This window comes from Selaginella moellendorffii, unplaced genomic scaffold (assembly GCF_000143415.4).
Source record: "Selaginella moellendorffii unplaced genomic scaffold, v1.0 SELMOscaffold_47, whole genome shotgun sequence".
NCBI classification, from domain to species: Eukaryota; Viridiplantae; Streptophyta; class Lycopodiopsida; order Selaginellales; family Selaginellaceae; genus Selaginella; species Selaginella moellendorffii.
The window spans coordinates 217,905-233,004 of NW_003314308.1; the positions used below are offsets into that span (position 1 = coordinate 217,905).

General features: G+C 45.3%; 5 protein-coding genes across 7 annotated transcripts; 4 read left to right on the top strand and 1 right to left on the bottom strand.

Moving 5' to 3' along the window:
* The first annotated feature begins 3,029 nt into the window (after positions 1–3,029).
* On the top strand, positions 3,030–4,833 carry LOC9658336 (chloroplast stem-loop binding protein of 41 kDa b, chloroplastic). 2 transcript variants are annotated; one of them, XM_002980942.2, is made up of 10 exons: positions 3,030–3,144; positions 3,205–3,357; positions 3,443–3,529; positions 3,598–3,688; positions 3,743–3,797; positions 3,853–3,913; positions 3,973–4,194; positions 4,250–4,366; positions 4,416–4,505; positions 4,560–4,833. In XM_002980942.2, the coding sequence occupies exons 1-10, from the start codon at positions 3,088–3,090 to the stop codon at positions 4,740–4,742; spliced, it is 1,116 nt and encodes a 371-aa protein (XP_002980988.1). In that variant the 5' UTR covers positions 3,030–3,087; the 3' UTR covers positions 4,743–4,833. The 2 variants fall into 2 exon arrangements, with proteins under 2 accessions (XP_002980988.1, XP_024541786.1); XM_024686018.1 differs by having other exon boundaries at positions 3,598–3,797.
* Positions 4,708–7,333, bottom strand: LOC9657649 (leucine-rich repeat receptor-like serine/threonine-protein kinase BAM1). Of its 2 annotated transcripts, none has more exons than XM_024686017.1 (13): positions 7,170–7,333; positions 6,982–7,111; positions 6,849–6,920; positions 6,695–6,766; positions 6,567–6,638; positions 6,448–6,504; positions 6,386–6,393; positions 6,133–6,249; positions 5,883–6,064; positions 5,678–5,822; positions 5,381–5,620; positions 5,192–5,331; positions 4,708–5,137 (listed from the first exon to the last, which is right to left on the bottom strand). In XM_024686017.1, the coding sequence occupies exons 1-13, from the start codon at positions 7,264–7,266 to the stop codon at positions 4,835–4,837; spliced, it is 1,635 nt and encodes a 544-aa protein (XP_024541785.1). In that variant the 5' UTR covers positions 7,267–7,333; the 3' UTR covers positions 4,708–4,834. The 2 variants fall into 2 exon arrangements, with proteins under 2 accessions (XP_024541785.1, XP_024541784.1); XM_024686016.1 differs by having other exon boundaries at positions 6,133–6,276; positions 6,350–6,393.
* A 103-nt stretch (positions 7,334–7,436) lies between these two features.
* LOC112350205 (pentatricopeptide repeat-containing protein At4g02750-like) lies at positions 7,437–9,377 on the top strand. The gene has a single exon (XM_024686026.1). The coding sequence runs from the start codon at positions 7,437–7,439 to the stop codon at positions 9,375–9,377; it is 1,941 nt and encodes a 646-aa protein (XP_024541794.1).
* On the top strand, positions 9,369–10,387 carry LOC9658337 (ATP synthase mitochondrial F1 complex assembly factor 1). Its single transcript, XM_002980943.2, has 5 exons — positions 9,369–9,627; positions 9,701–9,780; positions 9,835–9,893; positions 9,968–10,134; positions 10,195–10,387. The coding sequence occupies exons 1-5, from the start codon at positions 9,469–9,471 to the stop codon at positions 10,330–10,332; spliced, it is 603 nt and encodes a 200-aa protein (XP_002980989.1). The 5' UTR covers positions 9,369–9,468; the 3' UTR covers positions 10,333–10,387.
* Positions 10,388–10,397: 10 nt separating this feature from the next.
* Positions 10,398–14,937, top strand: LOC9657650 (histone-lysine N-methyltransferase ASHH2). Its single transcript, XM_002980944.2, has 17 exons — positions 10,398–11,338; positions 11,397–11,548; positions 11,601–11,668; positions 11,723–11,854; positions 11,912–12,028; positions 12,085–12,177; positions 12,237–12,314; positions 12,374–12,430; positions 12,497–12,923; positions 12,974–13,029; positions 13,087–13,166; positions 13,220–13,302; positions 13,354–13,433; positions 13,493–13,572; positions 13,624–13,669; positions 13,724–13,830; positions 13,886–14,937. The coding sequence occupies exons 1-17, from the start codon at positions 10,650–10,652 to the stop codon at positions 14,742–14,744; spliced, it is 3,204 nt and encodes a 1,067-aa protein (XP_002980990.2). The 5' UTR covers positions 10,398–10,649; the 3' UTR covers positions 14,745–14,937.
* Positions 14,938–15,100: the final 163 nt, after the last annotated feature.

Below are 15,100 nucleotides of genomic sequence, written 5' to 3' on the forward strand. Positions count from 1 at the left end.
GATTCTTGTTATGACGTGGTGTGCTGCAAACATGCCTTCTATAACCAATTTTGATTGGAAGGCAGAAGCCGAGACTAGGTGGTGCGGCTTGAAAGCGATGGATTTCATCAAACGAGATATGCCACAGATATTTGCGATTCATATGAGCCCTATTGATATTTTGACCAAGAGCCCTAAACTAACGTACACGATTGCGGGAAAACCGGCATTGGCGGCAGCGGATGATTGCAGCGGTTCTGGAATCACAGGGCAGAGAGCAGCAGTTTTGTGATCCCTGCTCTGCCAGATCGAAGCGTTTGTAGCATCGAGCAGCACTAGATTCGCGGGGGTGCCCTGGAGCGCCGCTCTCACCACGCCTCTCCCGGATGTGTTCGTGCTCCAGCGCACGAATCCGGAGACTAGAACCTGGAGCTCGCCCTGATCCGTGAAATTGAAGTTAAATCCATAGTTGTAGCCGGAGGAGTAGCCGTCGGAGTAGGTTGATGCGCTACGATTGCGCTGGATTGTCTCGCAGGGAGAGCTCCATTTCACGAACCCGGATTGCATGACGATCCGGAGCTGCGCCCCAGATCCAAAAAACGCCCAGAAGATGAGGGAGTAGGATCCGCCGGGTGATGTGAGGATTTCCGGAGCCATTCCAGCGTTGGCATTGGCATCGAGCTGTGAGTCCCTGCTGCTCATGCCGAAGCCATAAAACTTCCCTACTACTAACTCGGATTCAGCGGTGGTGGAAGAAACATCGAGCATCACGAGAAGAACGAGCATGGTGATTCGAATCGGCATGGAGCGATTGATCTAGAGAGAGCCAAATCAAGCCCTTGTGGTTTAGATATTGGAAGGATTTGACAACTGTGTAGTCTTGAATTGCAAGTTTGGTGTTTGACATTTGCACTGCCATCACGTTCTTGGCTACAGGAGAAGAAATTTATGTTTATTCCTAGCATGTGCTGCATGCTGCTTGAAGTTAAATGGTATTGATTGCTTTATTAGTGATTATTAAGTATTGATTGCTTTAAAAAAATGATATTGATTGCAACTTACTAATATATGGAGGAAATATCAACAAATAAAAACTATCTTCTTACAGTCTCAAAGCACAACTATGTCTCTTACAATGAAAACGTTATTTGGGCTTTGAATAACTTATTATAAATAAGTTTTTATTTAAACTTCATGTTTAAACATAAAAACTTAATATTTAATTTTATGACTTTGATATGAGATATTTAAAAGAAATCACTATAAGGATTAAGTCATTTTTCAAGAAACATAAACTCATATATATATATATATATATATATATATATATATATATATATATATATATATATATATATATATTCTATTAAACCATAACTATTATTTCTCAAGATATATCACAATAACTATTTCATCATGCTAATTAAAATGTCTAAATTTCTGATAAATTCATATAAGGAAGTTAAATTTGTGATTATAAAGTAAATCAATAAAAGATATCTAAATATAGCCAAGCTTATAAATTATATTACTTTGAATATAATTATATTAATAATAATTATCTCCTTGAAATTTGGTGTTGGTTGTTCTTTTTTTTCAATTTTAAGTTTGGAGAGTTTTAAAGAAAATAACATTGCATTTTGTAATAATAAATATATAACTTTTTAATATGATGTTATAAGGTCCATGTGTACAGTTACATATTATTACTAGTATGGGATTTTGGTAAGCATCAGATTAGGACCACTTGCTCCTATATATAAGTTAGGGTTTTGAAATAATTGGATATTGTATTCCATTTATATATTCCGTGTATAATATAACATAAATAGACTAATATGGTAAAAATGTAATAAATTTTATTGGTAAGCACTAAAATATAATAACATAATATTTATTCTACACTATAAATTTCTTAAGGTTTCCACTTGAATTGAAAAATATGAAACCCGATTTATAATTCTATGCTTAAATTCTATATATTCAAGCTATAAAAAAAAACAAATGCTAATTTTGAAAACCTTTACAATATAATGCCTCCTTCCTTAACATTAAAATAAGCATAATAACTGTAAATATGAGCTCTTTATAGTTGAAAAAGAAAGAAAAAGTAATGAAGAAAACTTAAAAGTAAGAAAAATATGATACTAAAAATTTATGTATTTATGTTGAATACACACACAGACACAAATATATATATATATGTAATTTGTTATAATTTTTGGGATATTGAGCATTAGAAGATATATAGGATAAATAGTTCTCAATTACCCATTTTAAAATTGGTTTAAATAACACTAATAAGTGAATATACAGGATAATTTACCTTCAAGTATTATACATTTATAATTTTATATTATAATTATACCTATTAAACATTCATGGTATATTCATTGTTGAGATTTAAATATACAATTATAGCAGATGTAAAAGTAAACTATAATAATAATGTGTTTATTGAAATTTGATAATGTTTTTAATTTAATTAATTAAATTAGTAGAAAAATATTAAATTTGATTAAGAATTTGTTTTTATAAAATTTGTTATAAATTATTTATGATTATATAATGGTAGGTACAAATACTTAGAAAGATAATTTTAATCTACTTTTGAATTGTTGTAACATGAGGATGAATTTACGTTCTTTGTATCCACTTTCATTATAAAATACTAAAGCTTTTTAAAAAGAAATTCTTTTACATTATATTAATAGTGATCATAAGGAAACACTTATTAAATATCACTATAATTTATTTAATTAAATATTAGCTTAAATATTTTTTTATAAGTCTATAATTTAATATTTTAAATTTGAAGTAAATTAAATCTGCTTGAAGAACATGGTATGATGTCTTTAACACATTATCATTTTTGTGCTATAGTTTGTATTTGTTGTGGAAAATGTTTTTTTTTTTTACTTATAAAAAATATTAATTACAATGTGATTTTGAATAGGAAGTTTGAAACTAAGATTTTACATGTTCAATACTGATACATACATATGCTAGAATATGCTAGTATTTCATTAACGTTATGTTACGTGGAAGAATGGAGGTCGTCTATTTGCTATCGTGCTGTGTGTGTTGGGCGAAGAGGTATAGGTCGCCATGGCGGGAAGGCTTGTGTCGGATTTCACACATAATGGGCTAATCGGGAATCACCAGGTACATACTACATTGTCACGATTGATCATCCTGCAAGATTTTCTTCCTGTACATGATCAGTGTAGAAATCCATGGCACCGGCGGCCACAGGGTGTTGTCACCACCAAAGCGTCTCTGGGGGCTCCGGAAAGGGCGAAAAAGATTTTGATGATGGGAGGGAGTCGATTCATCGGTGTTTACCTGGCTAGAACGCTTGTCAAGGCCGGTCATGAGGTGAATGAAAAAACAAATAGGTACTTTCTCGATGCAGTGATTTAAATTTTTCTTGTCTCTCCGCTCCCTCTTTTGTTGGATCTAGGTGAGCCTTTTCACTCGTGGAAAGACGCCAATTACGCAGCAGCTCGCTGGCGAATCGAATGAAGCTTATGCCGAGTATCAACTCCGAGTACACGCTTTGGCTATTTTTTTTATACGCTTTTCTCTGCTAAGTTTTGGCTGGCTTTGGTTTTTTAGGTGAAACACATTCAAGGGGATCGACAAGACTTTGAAGCTCTCAAGAGCAAGATTGGCGAAGCTGGTTTTGAGGTGGTCTACGATATCAATGGTATCGAGAAAAAAAAATTCGTTTATAAAGCTATATTTCACTATAATCATACAGGAAGAGAGGCCGCGGAAGTGGAACCCATCGTTGACGCGCTTCCGGATCTCCAGCAGTAAGAATCACAGTTAGTCAATTACTTCTCCAGTGAATTTTTCCACATTTCACAGGTATATCTACTGCTCATCAGCTGGAGTATACTTGAAGTCAGACCTTCTTCCACATTTTGAGGTGATTTAGTTTGCTCCTTTCGGTTTTGAGATTTTTTTAACTTGTGTGCTAATTCTCAGGTGGATGCTGTGGATCCGAAAAGCAGGCACAAAGGAAAACTTGACACTGAGTCTTTGCTCCAAGACAAGGGAGTAACTTGGACGTCAATCAGGCCAGTTTACATATACGGACCTCTCAACTACAATCCAGTGGAAGAGTGGTTTTTCCATCGCCTCAAAGCAGGGAGACCAATTCCAGTTCCTGGATCTGGTCTTCAAATCACGCAGCTGGGCCATGTCAAGGTAACCAGTTCTCATCAACCTTTGCTTCTTCTGACGTGAAAATGATGTGATCTAGGACTTGGCTGATGCGTTTGTAAAGGTGATGGACAATCCAAAAGCTTTCAATCAGGTCTTCAACATCTCTGGATCCAAGTACGTTACATTTGATGGGATTGCTCGAGCATGCGCGAAGGTAAAGTATAGTTTACAATGTTTTTTTTTCTAGAGAAAAATCTACACAGGCTGGTGGATTCCCGGACCCGGAGATCGTGCACTACAACCCAAAAAACTTCGACTTTGGAAAGAAAAAAGCTTTTCCTCTTCGCGACCAAGTAAAAGCTCCATTGTTCTTCCTTCTCTTCCATAGAAATGGTTTGTTTTTCCAGCATTTCTTTGCGTCGATCGACAAGGCTAAGCAGGAGCTAGACTGGACACCGAGATTTAATCTCGTGGATGGTCTCAGAGATTCCTACGAGCTCGATTTTGGACGTGGGAAGTTCCGCAAAGAGGCCGATTTCTCGACAGACGAGATGATACTGAGCGCTGGACGAGTACACGCCAGAGTCTAATAGAACGCTTCTATTTCCCATGCACACTACAAACCTCGTTTATTATCACTGTGAAAACTCTCTAGATCATAATCATTTGCTGGTTTCCTTCTTCACGACGTACATCCTCCTGGAAGAAGGCTCTCGCCGGTTCTCCGAGCGGAAGCGGAAGCTTGCGCGTCCCCGTGTAGCGTGTCCATCACCAGCTCGATAAACAGGCCATCGAGCTCGGATGATTTGTTGGAGATGAGCACCTCCTCCACCAAAAACTGGACAACTTCGTCCATTCGCGGCCGCAGCACTGGGAGTAGCTCCGTACACATGGTGGCCAGCTGAGCGATCTTCTTCACTTCCCACACGGGAGACTTTCTCAGCTCCTCGTCGATAAGCTCTCCACCCTCACACGTTTGCAGCACCTATACATGAAGAAAAAATCGAGTGAAATGGAAGTGGAAGAAGAATTTCCATACCCAGTCTCTTAGCATAACTCCGGCGGACCTGACAGTTTCCAAGAGAAACCACGGTGGCTGTCCCGTGATCATCTGGATCAGAAAGACTCCAAATCCATAGCTATCGCCTTTGGAGCTCATTAGAGTTCCAGTGCTTGCCTCTGAGACAAATCCAAATCGCGATTAGAACTCGCGAGCTTTCGTTCTCACCCGGTGGATCGTAGACTGCGTTGCGTACATCACGTGCTTGTGACGACGTTTGCTGTAGAAGCCTGTAGAGGCCATGGTCCGTTAGCTTTGGCGTGAAGTCGTCGTCAATCAGAATGTTGCTTGGTTTTAAGGAGCCGTGAATGATTTCCATGCCTGACGAGTGCAGATACGCCAGGCCTTTTGCAACTCCGAGGATCACTATTTTCCTCTTGTCCCAATCAAACTCTTTGCGACGCTGCCCTGACAAGACACATGGAGAAAGGCTGGATTCCAGAAATTTAATCTCAAGTTTCTCACCGGAAAGGAAAGCGGTCAAGTTGGGACCTGGAACATATTCAGACACCAAGAATTTGTCGTCTCTCGAATTGCAAAACCCCAAAAGGCCCGCCACATTTTTATGCCTCGCTCGAGAGAGAATCTCTATTTCCTTCGCGAAACCAGCCTGATGAACGAGATACTCCAGTTAAAAAGATGGCGACAAATCAAAGAATGTTTTTATCACCTTGAACTCAACGTTTATCAGCTGTTTTACAGCCACGTTGTATCCCCCACTGGATCTTCCTCGATAGACAACCCCACTTGCGCCTTGGCCCAGGATGTTTGTCTCGTCAAACTCAGCTGTCGCTAGCTTGAGCTCGTCTAAAGAGTAGTCCGTGGGACACTCATAAGCACCATTATGACTAACTGCAAAAAAGGAGCGCTGTAGGCAAGTTATAGAGTGCATCATGCGGGAAAGAAGGTCGAATAAATACGTTTTCTTGATGCAAGCTCGGTGAACGATCTTGTCGTTCGTCTTCGCCACCTTATGACGCCTACAATGGCTAGAAAGCAAAGCAGAGCCAGCACCGAGCCCATAACCGCCAGCATGGCTGTGCTGAAAGACTGTGCTTCAACGCCTAGAAAAAGAGAAAACACAGCGAGCCATACGAGAATAAATGACAATTCATATGGCAAAGATTGGTAGAGTACCTGAACAAGATTCTGAGGTACAAAGGTCGGGATTACCCTTGAACCTGCACGTTTAGCATGTTTCTCATCAAAACGTAATTTTGTAACCAGAAACTTACGAATCAGCTGAGAGCCCCTGGGGAACATTGCCACTAAGTCGATTGTATGATAAATCACTGTGACATCAAAGCAAAATGGTACCATGCAAAAACTAATAAAACCTTGAAACAACACCTACAGTTTTCTTAGCTTCTTCAGTTTCGTGATTGCTTCGGGAATGTGTCCATCGAATCTATTGCCGTGGAGATCCCTGCGAAAAGAAAAAGTGGTCAATATCATGCTCAGCGAAGACCACTGTAACCATACAGGACTTTCAAGTTGACAAGGTTTCCTATCTCCGCGGGAATTGCTCCCACTAACGCGTTTCTGGAAAGATTCCTGTAGAACAACACACAGGAAGATCCACTGCTCTAAATCCTCGTACACGAGAAATACCAAATGAAAGAATGACAAGACTCACAGATGCAAGAGAGACGAAAGCTCCCCAACGTCAGCACACAGTGTCCCGGACAAATAGTGCCCCGACAACTCCCTGTAGGATGGAAAAGGATAGAACAGAGGTTTCACCGCGTCACAACAACAAACAAACTTACAAGCTCATCACTCTTTGGTTGCTGCTACACTTGACTCCTTGCCAAGAGCACGGGCTACTGGACGCCTCCCAGCTCAAGAGCGACCTCGACGCATTCCCAAAGCAGTATTTCAGCCGCAGCAATGCAGCGACTGCGAAGGGAACGATTGAGAGAAGCAAATCAGCGAAAAATTTGAAGATAAAACGCACCGTCCGGATCGGCGCCAATGCGCGCCACCGCCGACGCCGCAACAGCGATCCAATGTAGCAGCAGCGGCAGCAGGAGATTGGAGCTTGCTCGTGTCATCACTTCCCTAGCGAGCTCCAGCTCCTACATTGTCCTCCCGCATCCTCGTAAACCCTAGCTCTTGCTGTCAGCTCCACAAAATCCCGGCCGTCGCTAATTAGCCACGTGGCGCATTACATTCCCGCCACGACAGGCGGGCATATTCGCTTTAGCCCCGGTAAATGCTGTAGATGAGCCAGAGGTTTTCTCCACAGGTGGATGCGTTTGCCCGCGCTCTCAAGAGCTGTGCTTTGGCCAGGGATCTCTCCAAGGGCAAGAAGCTCCACTCGCAAATCCTCGCAAGCCCACACAGCTATGACAGATACCTCGGGAATCTCCTCGTGGACATGTACGGCAAATGCGGCTGCCTGGAGAACGCGCGATCCACATTCGATGCCATCGTCGATCCCAATGTATATTCCTGGAACCTCATCCTAGGCGCGTACATCCAATGTGGCGGGTTCGCAGACGTGGCGGGGTGCTTCGATTCCATGCCCAAGAGGGACGTGGTATCGTGGAACGCGATTCTCGCGGCATATACCGCGAATGGGCATCTGCAAGATGCTATAAGAGTCTTTGAGGGAATGCCGCAGAGAGACGTGGTGTCGTGGAACTCGCTGCTAAACCTGTACGGGCAGAATGGCGATGCTGTCCTGGCCAAATCTATGTACGACAGCATGCCCGAGAGGGACATAATCTCCATGAACGCCATGGGCCAAGCATATGCCCAGGCTGGGCATTACAACAGTGCTAAAGATGCCTTTGATCGAATGCCACACCACAGCGTTGTGTCCTGGAACGCTATGATTAAAGTCTACACAATGGCCGGCGACACTACGATGGCGCTCCAGGCTTTCAATGATATGAAGCAAAGGGACGTGCTTTCGTGGACGGCTTTGCTCTCAGCATATGCCCTGGCCGGGCATCTGGAGGAATCTCGCTCCTTGTTTGAGAAGATGCCACAGCGGGATCTGGTGTCGTGGAACGCTATCGCGCAGGCTCATGCCCTCGGCGGCCAAGTCGAACGGGCGACGCGAATATTCTCGGACATGCCCGATCGAGATGCCATTTCGTGGACCGCGATCATCCAGGCGTACGGACGGACTGGGAGCCCGGATAGATCCAAGCATTACTTTGATTCCATGCCTAGAAAGGACATACTGTCCTGGGTGGCCTTGCTCCAAGCATATTCCCAGGCGGGAGTCCTTGACACTGCCAGTAGATTGTTTGAGTTGATGCCGGTGAAGGATGGAGCAGCACACAATGCGATGCTCCAGGCATATGCCAACACTGGGAATCTGGAAGATACTAGGAGGATCTTCCACGCAATGCCCCAGCGAGACATCGTTGCCTGGAATCTGGTGATCCAGGCATATTCTCAGTCGGGTAGCGCACCGGGTGCCCAAATGGTACACGAGAAGATGCCCGCGTGGGACGTGGTGTCGTGGACGTGTACGATGGCCACCCACGCGCAGTACGGCAGATTCCAGGACGCCAAGGGAATGTTCGAGGAGATGCCCGAGCGGAATATCGTGTCGTGGACGGCTATGATTCACGCGTACGTCCAAGCCGGAAATGTCCACCAGGCCCGGGCCATGTTTGACGACTTGCAAGGGAAAGATTCCATCTCGTGGAACACTATGATCCAATCGTGTGCCGCGAATGGCCAATGGGAGAGTGTGCTGGAGCTCTCCCATTTGATGGTCTTGGACGGCCATAGACCCAACGAGTTGACCTTTGTGGGGATTTTGACCGGGTGTAGCCACGTCGGCATGCTCGAGGAGAGCCGGTCCCACTTCCTGGCCATGCAAGACGCGTACGGACTGGCCCCCATTGTTGACCATTACTGCTGCATGGTGGACATTTTGGGCCGCGCAAAGCAGCTGAAGGAGGCCGAGGAGCTTATCGACACAATGCCGTGCATTCCGTACCCCGTGGTGTGGACGATCTTGTTAGGAGCGTGTAGGATCCATGGTGACGTGGTGAGGGCCGCGAGGGCTGCTGACATGGCGGTGGCGATGGATGCCAGCCAGGAGGAGTCCGCGCCCTACATTCTCATGTCCAGTGTGTATGCCGAGGCCGGGAGGAAGGCCATGTCATTGGCACGTAGCAGGGAGAAAGAAGCCAGCTAGGAAGGAAGCGCCAGCTCAGCTTTCTTTACACTCTTTTAGGGTTCTAGCCGCTATTTGAAAATGTGTGGCAGTTGCGTTCTAGGGCTCTCAAATGTGGAGGAAGGCGTCATGGCGCGCGCTGTGGAGGAGGGATTTCTCGCAGTTTGCGCCAGGCTACACTCTCATCACTCCAAAATCTCTGAATTCCATTCTCAAGGTGGAGAGTGTCAAGAACAAATCGGCGGATGAGGTCACTTTCATCTGGAATCAGGTACGCATTTTAGCTCTTTCGTGGCGAGCTAGCGGAGCTAGCTCGATTCGTTTGTTCTTCTTTGTTTTTGCAGTATCACATTGGCCGAGGGCATGTAAGTGCCGTGATGAGCACCGATTTTTTCAAGAGATTCCAGGAGCGCGCCAGAGAATGGTGAGAGCTTATCTTTGTGTGGATGCTTTGGCTCTGATCTTCGCTCGCATTTAGTCCCAACTTTGTGCTGCCGCTAAGAAAGCCCAAAGGCTACATCAGCTTCTTCCTCCAAGGTAAAAATCTTCCAATCTTCTTTTCTCTTGATGGTGTTCTTGGTGGAGAAGTTCTCAGTGGATTTCTTTTTCAGCTCAGATGCCATTCCTCCTCCTCACTTCGCTCGAAGACTACAAGCTTAAAGGCTCCAACGCTGCTCCATATCTCACCATAGCTCACTACACCGACTTTGCGGACTCCAAAGGCATCGTTCTAGTTCGCGGCGACATTGTCTTCCCCAGCCAGCTTAGCGACGACGAGGTTCGTGATTTCGCCCTCTCGAGAATCATCAAAGTTTTCATTGTTTCTGTGTTCTTCCAGGGAAATTCACTGCTGAAATACGCCCATTCTTTCTACATTCGTGACGATCGATACCTCCTCGTCAAGGCATTCACGCACAACAGCGAAGATTTCAATTTCAAGGACGTGGTGAGAGAGCTGGATTACGACTACGTGTAGCGCGTCGTCCTAACTTGGACCTTTAAAAATTTAACCGACACCCCTTTTATTGCTAGATGCCAGGGGAATATCCGCAGTGGGGGATGGAGTCTCGTCTTCCCCTACGACGATGGCGGGCGCTGGCGAGCGGCTCCTCTAGCGCCTTGTGAGGTTCGTTTGTAGCATCCATCCTAGACGCCCGTGGCGAGGATGAAGGGTTTTGCGCGCGAGCTAGGGGTTTCGCGACGCGCCTAGGGTTTGATCGTCGCGGGGGAAGGATTCTCGCCACGGATTCCTGCCTCAATGCCGGTGGAATAGGGTTCCAGGAATCGAGCGGCATGGCCACGGAGCTTGATTCGCAGGGCGCCACTTCGAATTCCTGCAATGGGGTTTGCGACGAGCTCACGCTGTCTCCCAGTTTTCTGGAGCACAGCTACACGCCAATGCGCATCACAAGGAGCAAGGCGTCTCTCCGGATGGCGTTCGCTGTCATCTCTGGAGGGGAGACTACTACCAATGCTCCTACTGCAGCTCCAGTGAAGAATGGGGCTAGCGTTTCCGGGAAGAATGGCTCGAATGGTTCCGTGAAGAATGGTTCCTCCAATGGTTCTTCTACCAGCGTTGTTATCAGGAGAACCGGCAAAAGGAGTGTAAGCAGAGGCTTGCGCTCGGGATGGAGTAGCAAGCCGGGGAAAGTGGTCGATGCTCCAAAAGCCAGCCAGAAGAAGTCTGGATCTACAGGAAGTAGAAGCCGCGGGTTAAGTCAGCTAAAGATCTCAGCGGGAGATGGTAGTGTCAAGCTAAAGCTCACAGCCGCGAATGATGCGGACAGTGGTCATGGTGGCGAGGATGTCTCAAGTGGAGTCACCGAAGGAGAGACGACGAGAACGAGTAACAAGGCCGATGCTCCTGTTTTGACGAAAGTGAAGCCCTCTGCTGTTGGCTGGGTTATGTGCGACGATTGCCGGAAATGGCGATGCATTTCTGCCGAGCTTGCTGATTCTATCGAATCATCTGATATTCGCTGGTAAGTTTTCCTCGTTTATCTTTCTCTTCCCTTATTGTCTATGTTGTTGTTTTTCCAGGACTTGCCGAGAAAATCCGAACAGGAAGTTTTCCGACTGTTCTGTACCTCAAGAGAAAAGCAATGCTGAGATCAACGCGGAACTAAACATCTCGGAAATATCTTCTTCCGAGTGCGACGATAATGAACCCGCTGTTAACTCTAAATGTGGAGGTATGACATGCATGATTTGGCTCCACTGAGAAATGATGTGTGCTCTTTGCAGTTTCATGGACACAGATTCGTCATAACATCTTTCAGCACCGCCATCAAAAGACTCTTGACGACGATGACGTATGCTCTTGGTTTGATATTCTACTTGTTTACGAGAGTCTTGTGTTTTTTCAGACGTTAATATGCCTTTGCAAGCCACCAAAAGATGGTAGTCCTGGGTGTGGAGAAGACTGTTTAAACCGAATGGTGAACGTGGAGTGCTCACCGGATACATGCCCTTGCGGAGAGCGTTGTTCAAACCAGCAGGTGAGTTTTGTTGCTAAAGGTACAAACTGATGCGATAATACTTCTTCTCTTGTTTAGTTTGGCAAAAGGGAGTATTCCAATGTCGCTCTTGTCAGGTGTGGCAAGAAAGGCTTTGGATTGAAGGCGCTGGAAAACATTGCAAAGGGCTCTTTCGTGATTGAATACGTTGGAGAGGTTTGCTTTTTTCTTTTCTTGTTTGCGCTTAATTTTCTCACTCGGTGCATCTCCAGGTACTAGACAGTCGATCATTTGAACTGCGTCAGAAGGAGTACGCTCGTCAGAGACAAAAGCATTTCTATTTCATGACACTTAATAGTAGTGAAGTAAGGGTTTTGATGGTTTAGACGGCTTCTAAATCTGTTCCAATATTTATTTTTTGCAGGTGATTGACGCATGCAGGAAAGGTAATCTTGGACGATTTATCAATCACAGTTGTGAACCCAATTGTCAGACTGAAAAGGTAAGGAACTTACAAGCATTCCATTCGACTGCTAAAGGTTTTCTTTTTTCTTTATTCAGTGGTGTGTGAACGGAGAAATATGCATTGGTCTGTTTGCTATTAGGGACGTTGCGAAGGTATTATTTGCAAAGCCGATTATGTGCTTGAATAACTTTCTTTCGCTTTGTTTTCCGGTGATTTAGAATGAAGAGATTACATTCAATTACAACTTTGAACGACTTTATGGGGCAGCCGCTAAGAAATGTCACTGTGGATCTGCTCATTGTCGTGGCTATATTGGTGGAGATCCTTCAAATCCTAGGGACGTTGTACAGACTGACTCTGAGGAAGATCTAGAGCCGATTATGCTGAAAGATGATGAGAGTGAAGACGAGGACATCGTTGATACTGAGGTTGTACAAGAAACACCAAAGTCTTGTACACCGCCTGAAGCATTGTTTGAGGAGCCGAAGCCCGAACTACTGGTTAAAGAGATTCCGATACCCAAGCCGAAGCCTCTGGCTAAAGTGAAGCGACCAAAACCTTCTGGCCGACCGAAGAAGGTGCCATTCAAAGGCTTCTTTTCGTCGAACAAATCTGAGGGGTACAGACCATCGCGTTACAGCGAAGGTAAGTAATGTCTGTCGGTTTCTTCCGTTTCACAAACTTCGCTTATGCAGTTGAGGATAAACTTGATAAGCTGCTTAACGATAAAGGGGGGCTCGTAAAGAAAAAGGTAATTTGCCACGTTTGTTTTTGGCCAGTTGTTTGACAAGTGTAACTGGTTCTGTAGGAAACTCCGAAACAGTACTTGAAGCTTTTGGTCATATCAACCGCGTCCGGGGACGAATCGAAAGAGGGGACATCTTGCAGGTAGAGGGTTTCCTTTTGTTTAAATGACACCTTTATACATTCGGGACATGTAGTATGCGGGATCTTTCACTGCTTTTGGATGCGATGCTCAAGACGACATCCCGTAGCATTCTAACGGAAGTTATTCAAAAGAACGGTAAGCTTAGTGTGATAGTCATCTCTTTCCCACTTTCTTTTTTCTAAACAGGACTTCAGCTGCTTCACAATCTGGTGAAGCAGAGCCGGAAAAGCTACACAAAGATTCCAATTCTTCGGAAGTTGATGAAGGTGAGCTGGATAATCCCTGTATGATTAAGGAGATATTTATACTTCAATGCCCTTCAAAGGTTCTCGAGGCACTTGCTGAGAAGACGGTTTTGAAAAGCAAGCACATGACGTCAACACCACCAAGGAACGGCATGGAAAGGTAAAAAAAAATGTTTCTTTACTGGACAATGCTTTACTTGATTGCATGCAGTTTTGTAAAATCAATATTCGAGCTGACACGGCACGACGATATAGAGGTACATAGAAGCTACCATACTGTCAAAGAGTTGATCATGTTAATGTTAATGCAGGTTCAACAAATCTCCCGCCGGTTCCAAAAGAACTGGTTACCTAACATGTTTGACTTACTCGCGAATGAGAAGTGTTCCGAGAGCCCAAAATTCTGGGGTCCAGAGAGGTAAGTCACCCTGGCATTCGTAGCGCAAAGTCCGACTCCGTGGTTTGTTTTACAGGTTTTCACAGAAAAGAGAACTTTTCCGTTCGTCGAAGCCGGAAGAAAAGCCCAGGAGACCTCTGCTGTTCAGAAACGACAGCAACGATGCCGAGGGGAAGAACTCAACCTCGGAACAAGACCGCAAGAGAAGAAGGCGGATGAGCCGGTGGGACGAGCTCCCTTCCACTCAGGATCCCGTGCCTGCTTTGACGTCTTCGACGCCCTCGACGTCAACTCCGTCAACCCAGCACTCTTCCAGTCCTCTCCAAGAGCAGGCTGTGGCTCCCGCTCTCATCGACGAGACAGTCACCGAGTTTGATCGGGCCGAGCCGCCTGGGTACTCTTCGACGTCCCCACACAGCAATAGATACGAGCAGCCGAGGAGCTTGTCGCAGCAGCACAGCCAGCAGCACTACGATCACTGCAGCAGCAGCAGCCATCACCAGCAGTATCAGTCTAGAGGGGATCACTGGAATGCTGCCCCTCCTTTCCGTCCTCCACATCGTCCGGAAGCTGGGAATGGCTACATGGGAAGACACCAGCACCACTCACAGCAGGGACAGGGATACCATTATCACAGTGAGATGCCACCGAGGGGCTCGCAACACTCTTCTCCCTCGGGTCCATATCTTCCTGGAATGCCGCCGCAGCACCAGCACCAGCACCAGCACCAAGCTCCAAAGTACCAAAACCATCACCATCATCCACAACCAGTCCGGCCACCGCTCAACGGGTGCTACAACAATGGCGCTCATCACTTTGGACCGCCGCCTCACTATCGAGGCACGGGTGGCTACTATCCGGCACAGCAGCAGCAGGAAAACTCTTACCACCATCACCAGCAAGCGGATGAAGAGCCACCCGTGCCAGGTCTGTGAGTGGAAGCTCTCGATTTGTTAAATTTTTTTTTTGCTGGATTCTACTTACACTTGATCACCAAGGCTGGCAGTTTGATTACCGTTTGTTTAGTCTTCGGGAAGAAAGGCAAAAATTTCTTCTGGATCGGTCCAGGAATAAGAATTCGCAACTGTAACACAAACACATTCAAGAAAGAAGCCGAATTTCTGTTTATTAAGGAAGTGGTTACCTTTTTTGTTTGTATATAACTTGTGACCATCGTGGTGAGCTCCTGGGGATTGCTGTGGCTGTTCTTGAGCGTACAGGAGAAACCACCACACCATGGTGTTGATCATGAGAGACCAATGTGAGACATGACACCATGGTTATGCCAGGT

Bases quoted from the DNA above. Each gene is read 5' to 3' on its own strand.
- LOC9658336 (XM_024686018.1), top strand. From the start codon at position 3,088: ATGGCGGGAAGGCTTGTGTCGGATTTCACACATAATGGGCTAATCGGG. The intron at 3,358-3,442 runs GTGAATGAAAAA...TGTTGGATCTAG, and splicing joins TTGTCAAGGCCGGTCATGAG to GTGAGCCTTTTCACTCGTGG. The intron at 3,798-3,852 runs GTAAGAATCACA...CACATTTCACAG, and splicing joins GCGCTTCCGGATCTCCAGCA to GTATATCTACTGCTCATCAG.
- LOC9657649 (XM_024686016.1), bottom strand. From the start codon at position 7,266: ATGACACGAGCAAGCTCCAATCTCCTGCTGCCGCTGCTGCTACATTGG. The intron at 6,505-6,566 runs GTAGGTGTTGTT...TTGATGTCACAG, and splicing joins CTGAAGAAGCTAAGAAAACT to TGATTTATCATACAATCGAC. The intron at 6,394-6,447 runs GTAAGTTTCTGG...CTAAACGTGCAG, and splicing joins CAGGGGCTCTCAGCTGATTC to GTTCAAGGGTAATCCCGACC.
- LOC112350205 (XM_024686026.1), top strand. From the start codon at position 7,437: ATGAGCCAGAGGTTTTCTCCACAGGTGGATGCGTTTGCCCGCGCTCTC.
- LOC9658337 (XM_002980943.2), top strand. From the start codon at position 9,469: ATGTGGAGGAAGGCGTCATGGCGCGCGCTGTGGAGGAGGGATTTCTCG. The intron at 9,628-9,700 runs GTACGCATTTTA...TTGTTTTTGCAG, and splicing joins TCACTTTCATCTGGAATCAG to TATCACATTGGCCGAGGGCA. The intron at 9,894-9,967 runs GTAAAAATCTTC...TTTCTTTTTCAG, and splicing joins CATCAGCTTCTTCCTCCAAG to CTCAGATGCCATTCCTCCTC.
- LOC9657650 (XM_002980944.2), top strand. From the start codon at position 10,650: ATGGCCACGGAGCTTGATTCGCAGGGCGCCACTTCGAATTCCTGCAAT. The intron at 11,669-11,722 runs GTATGCTCTTGG...GTGTTTTTTCAG, and splicing joins AGACTCTTGACGACGATGAC to ACGTTAATATGCCTTTGCAA. The intron at 13,434-13,492 runs GTGAGCTGGATA...TGCCCTTCAAAG, and splicing joins TTCTTCGGAAGTTGATGAAG to GTTCTCGAGGCACTTGCTGA.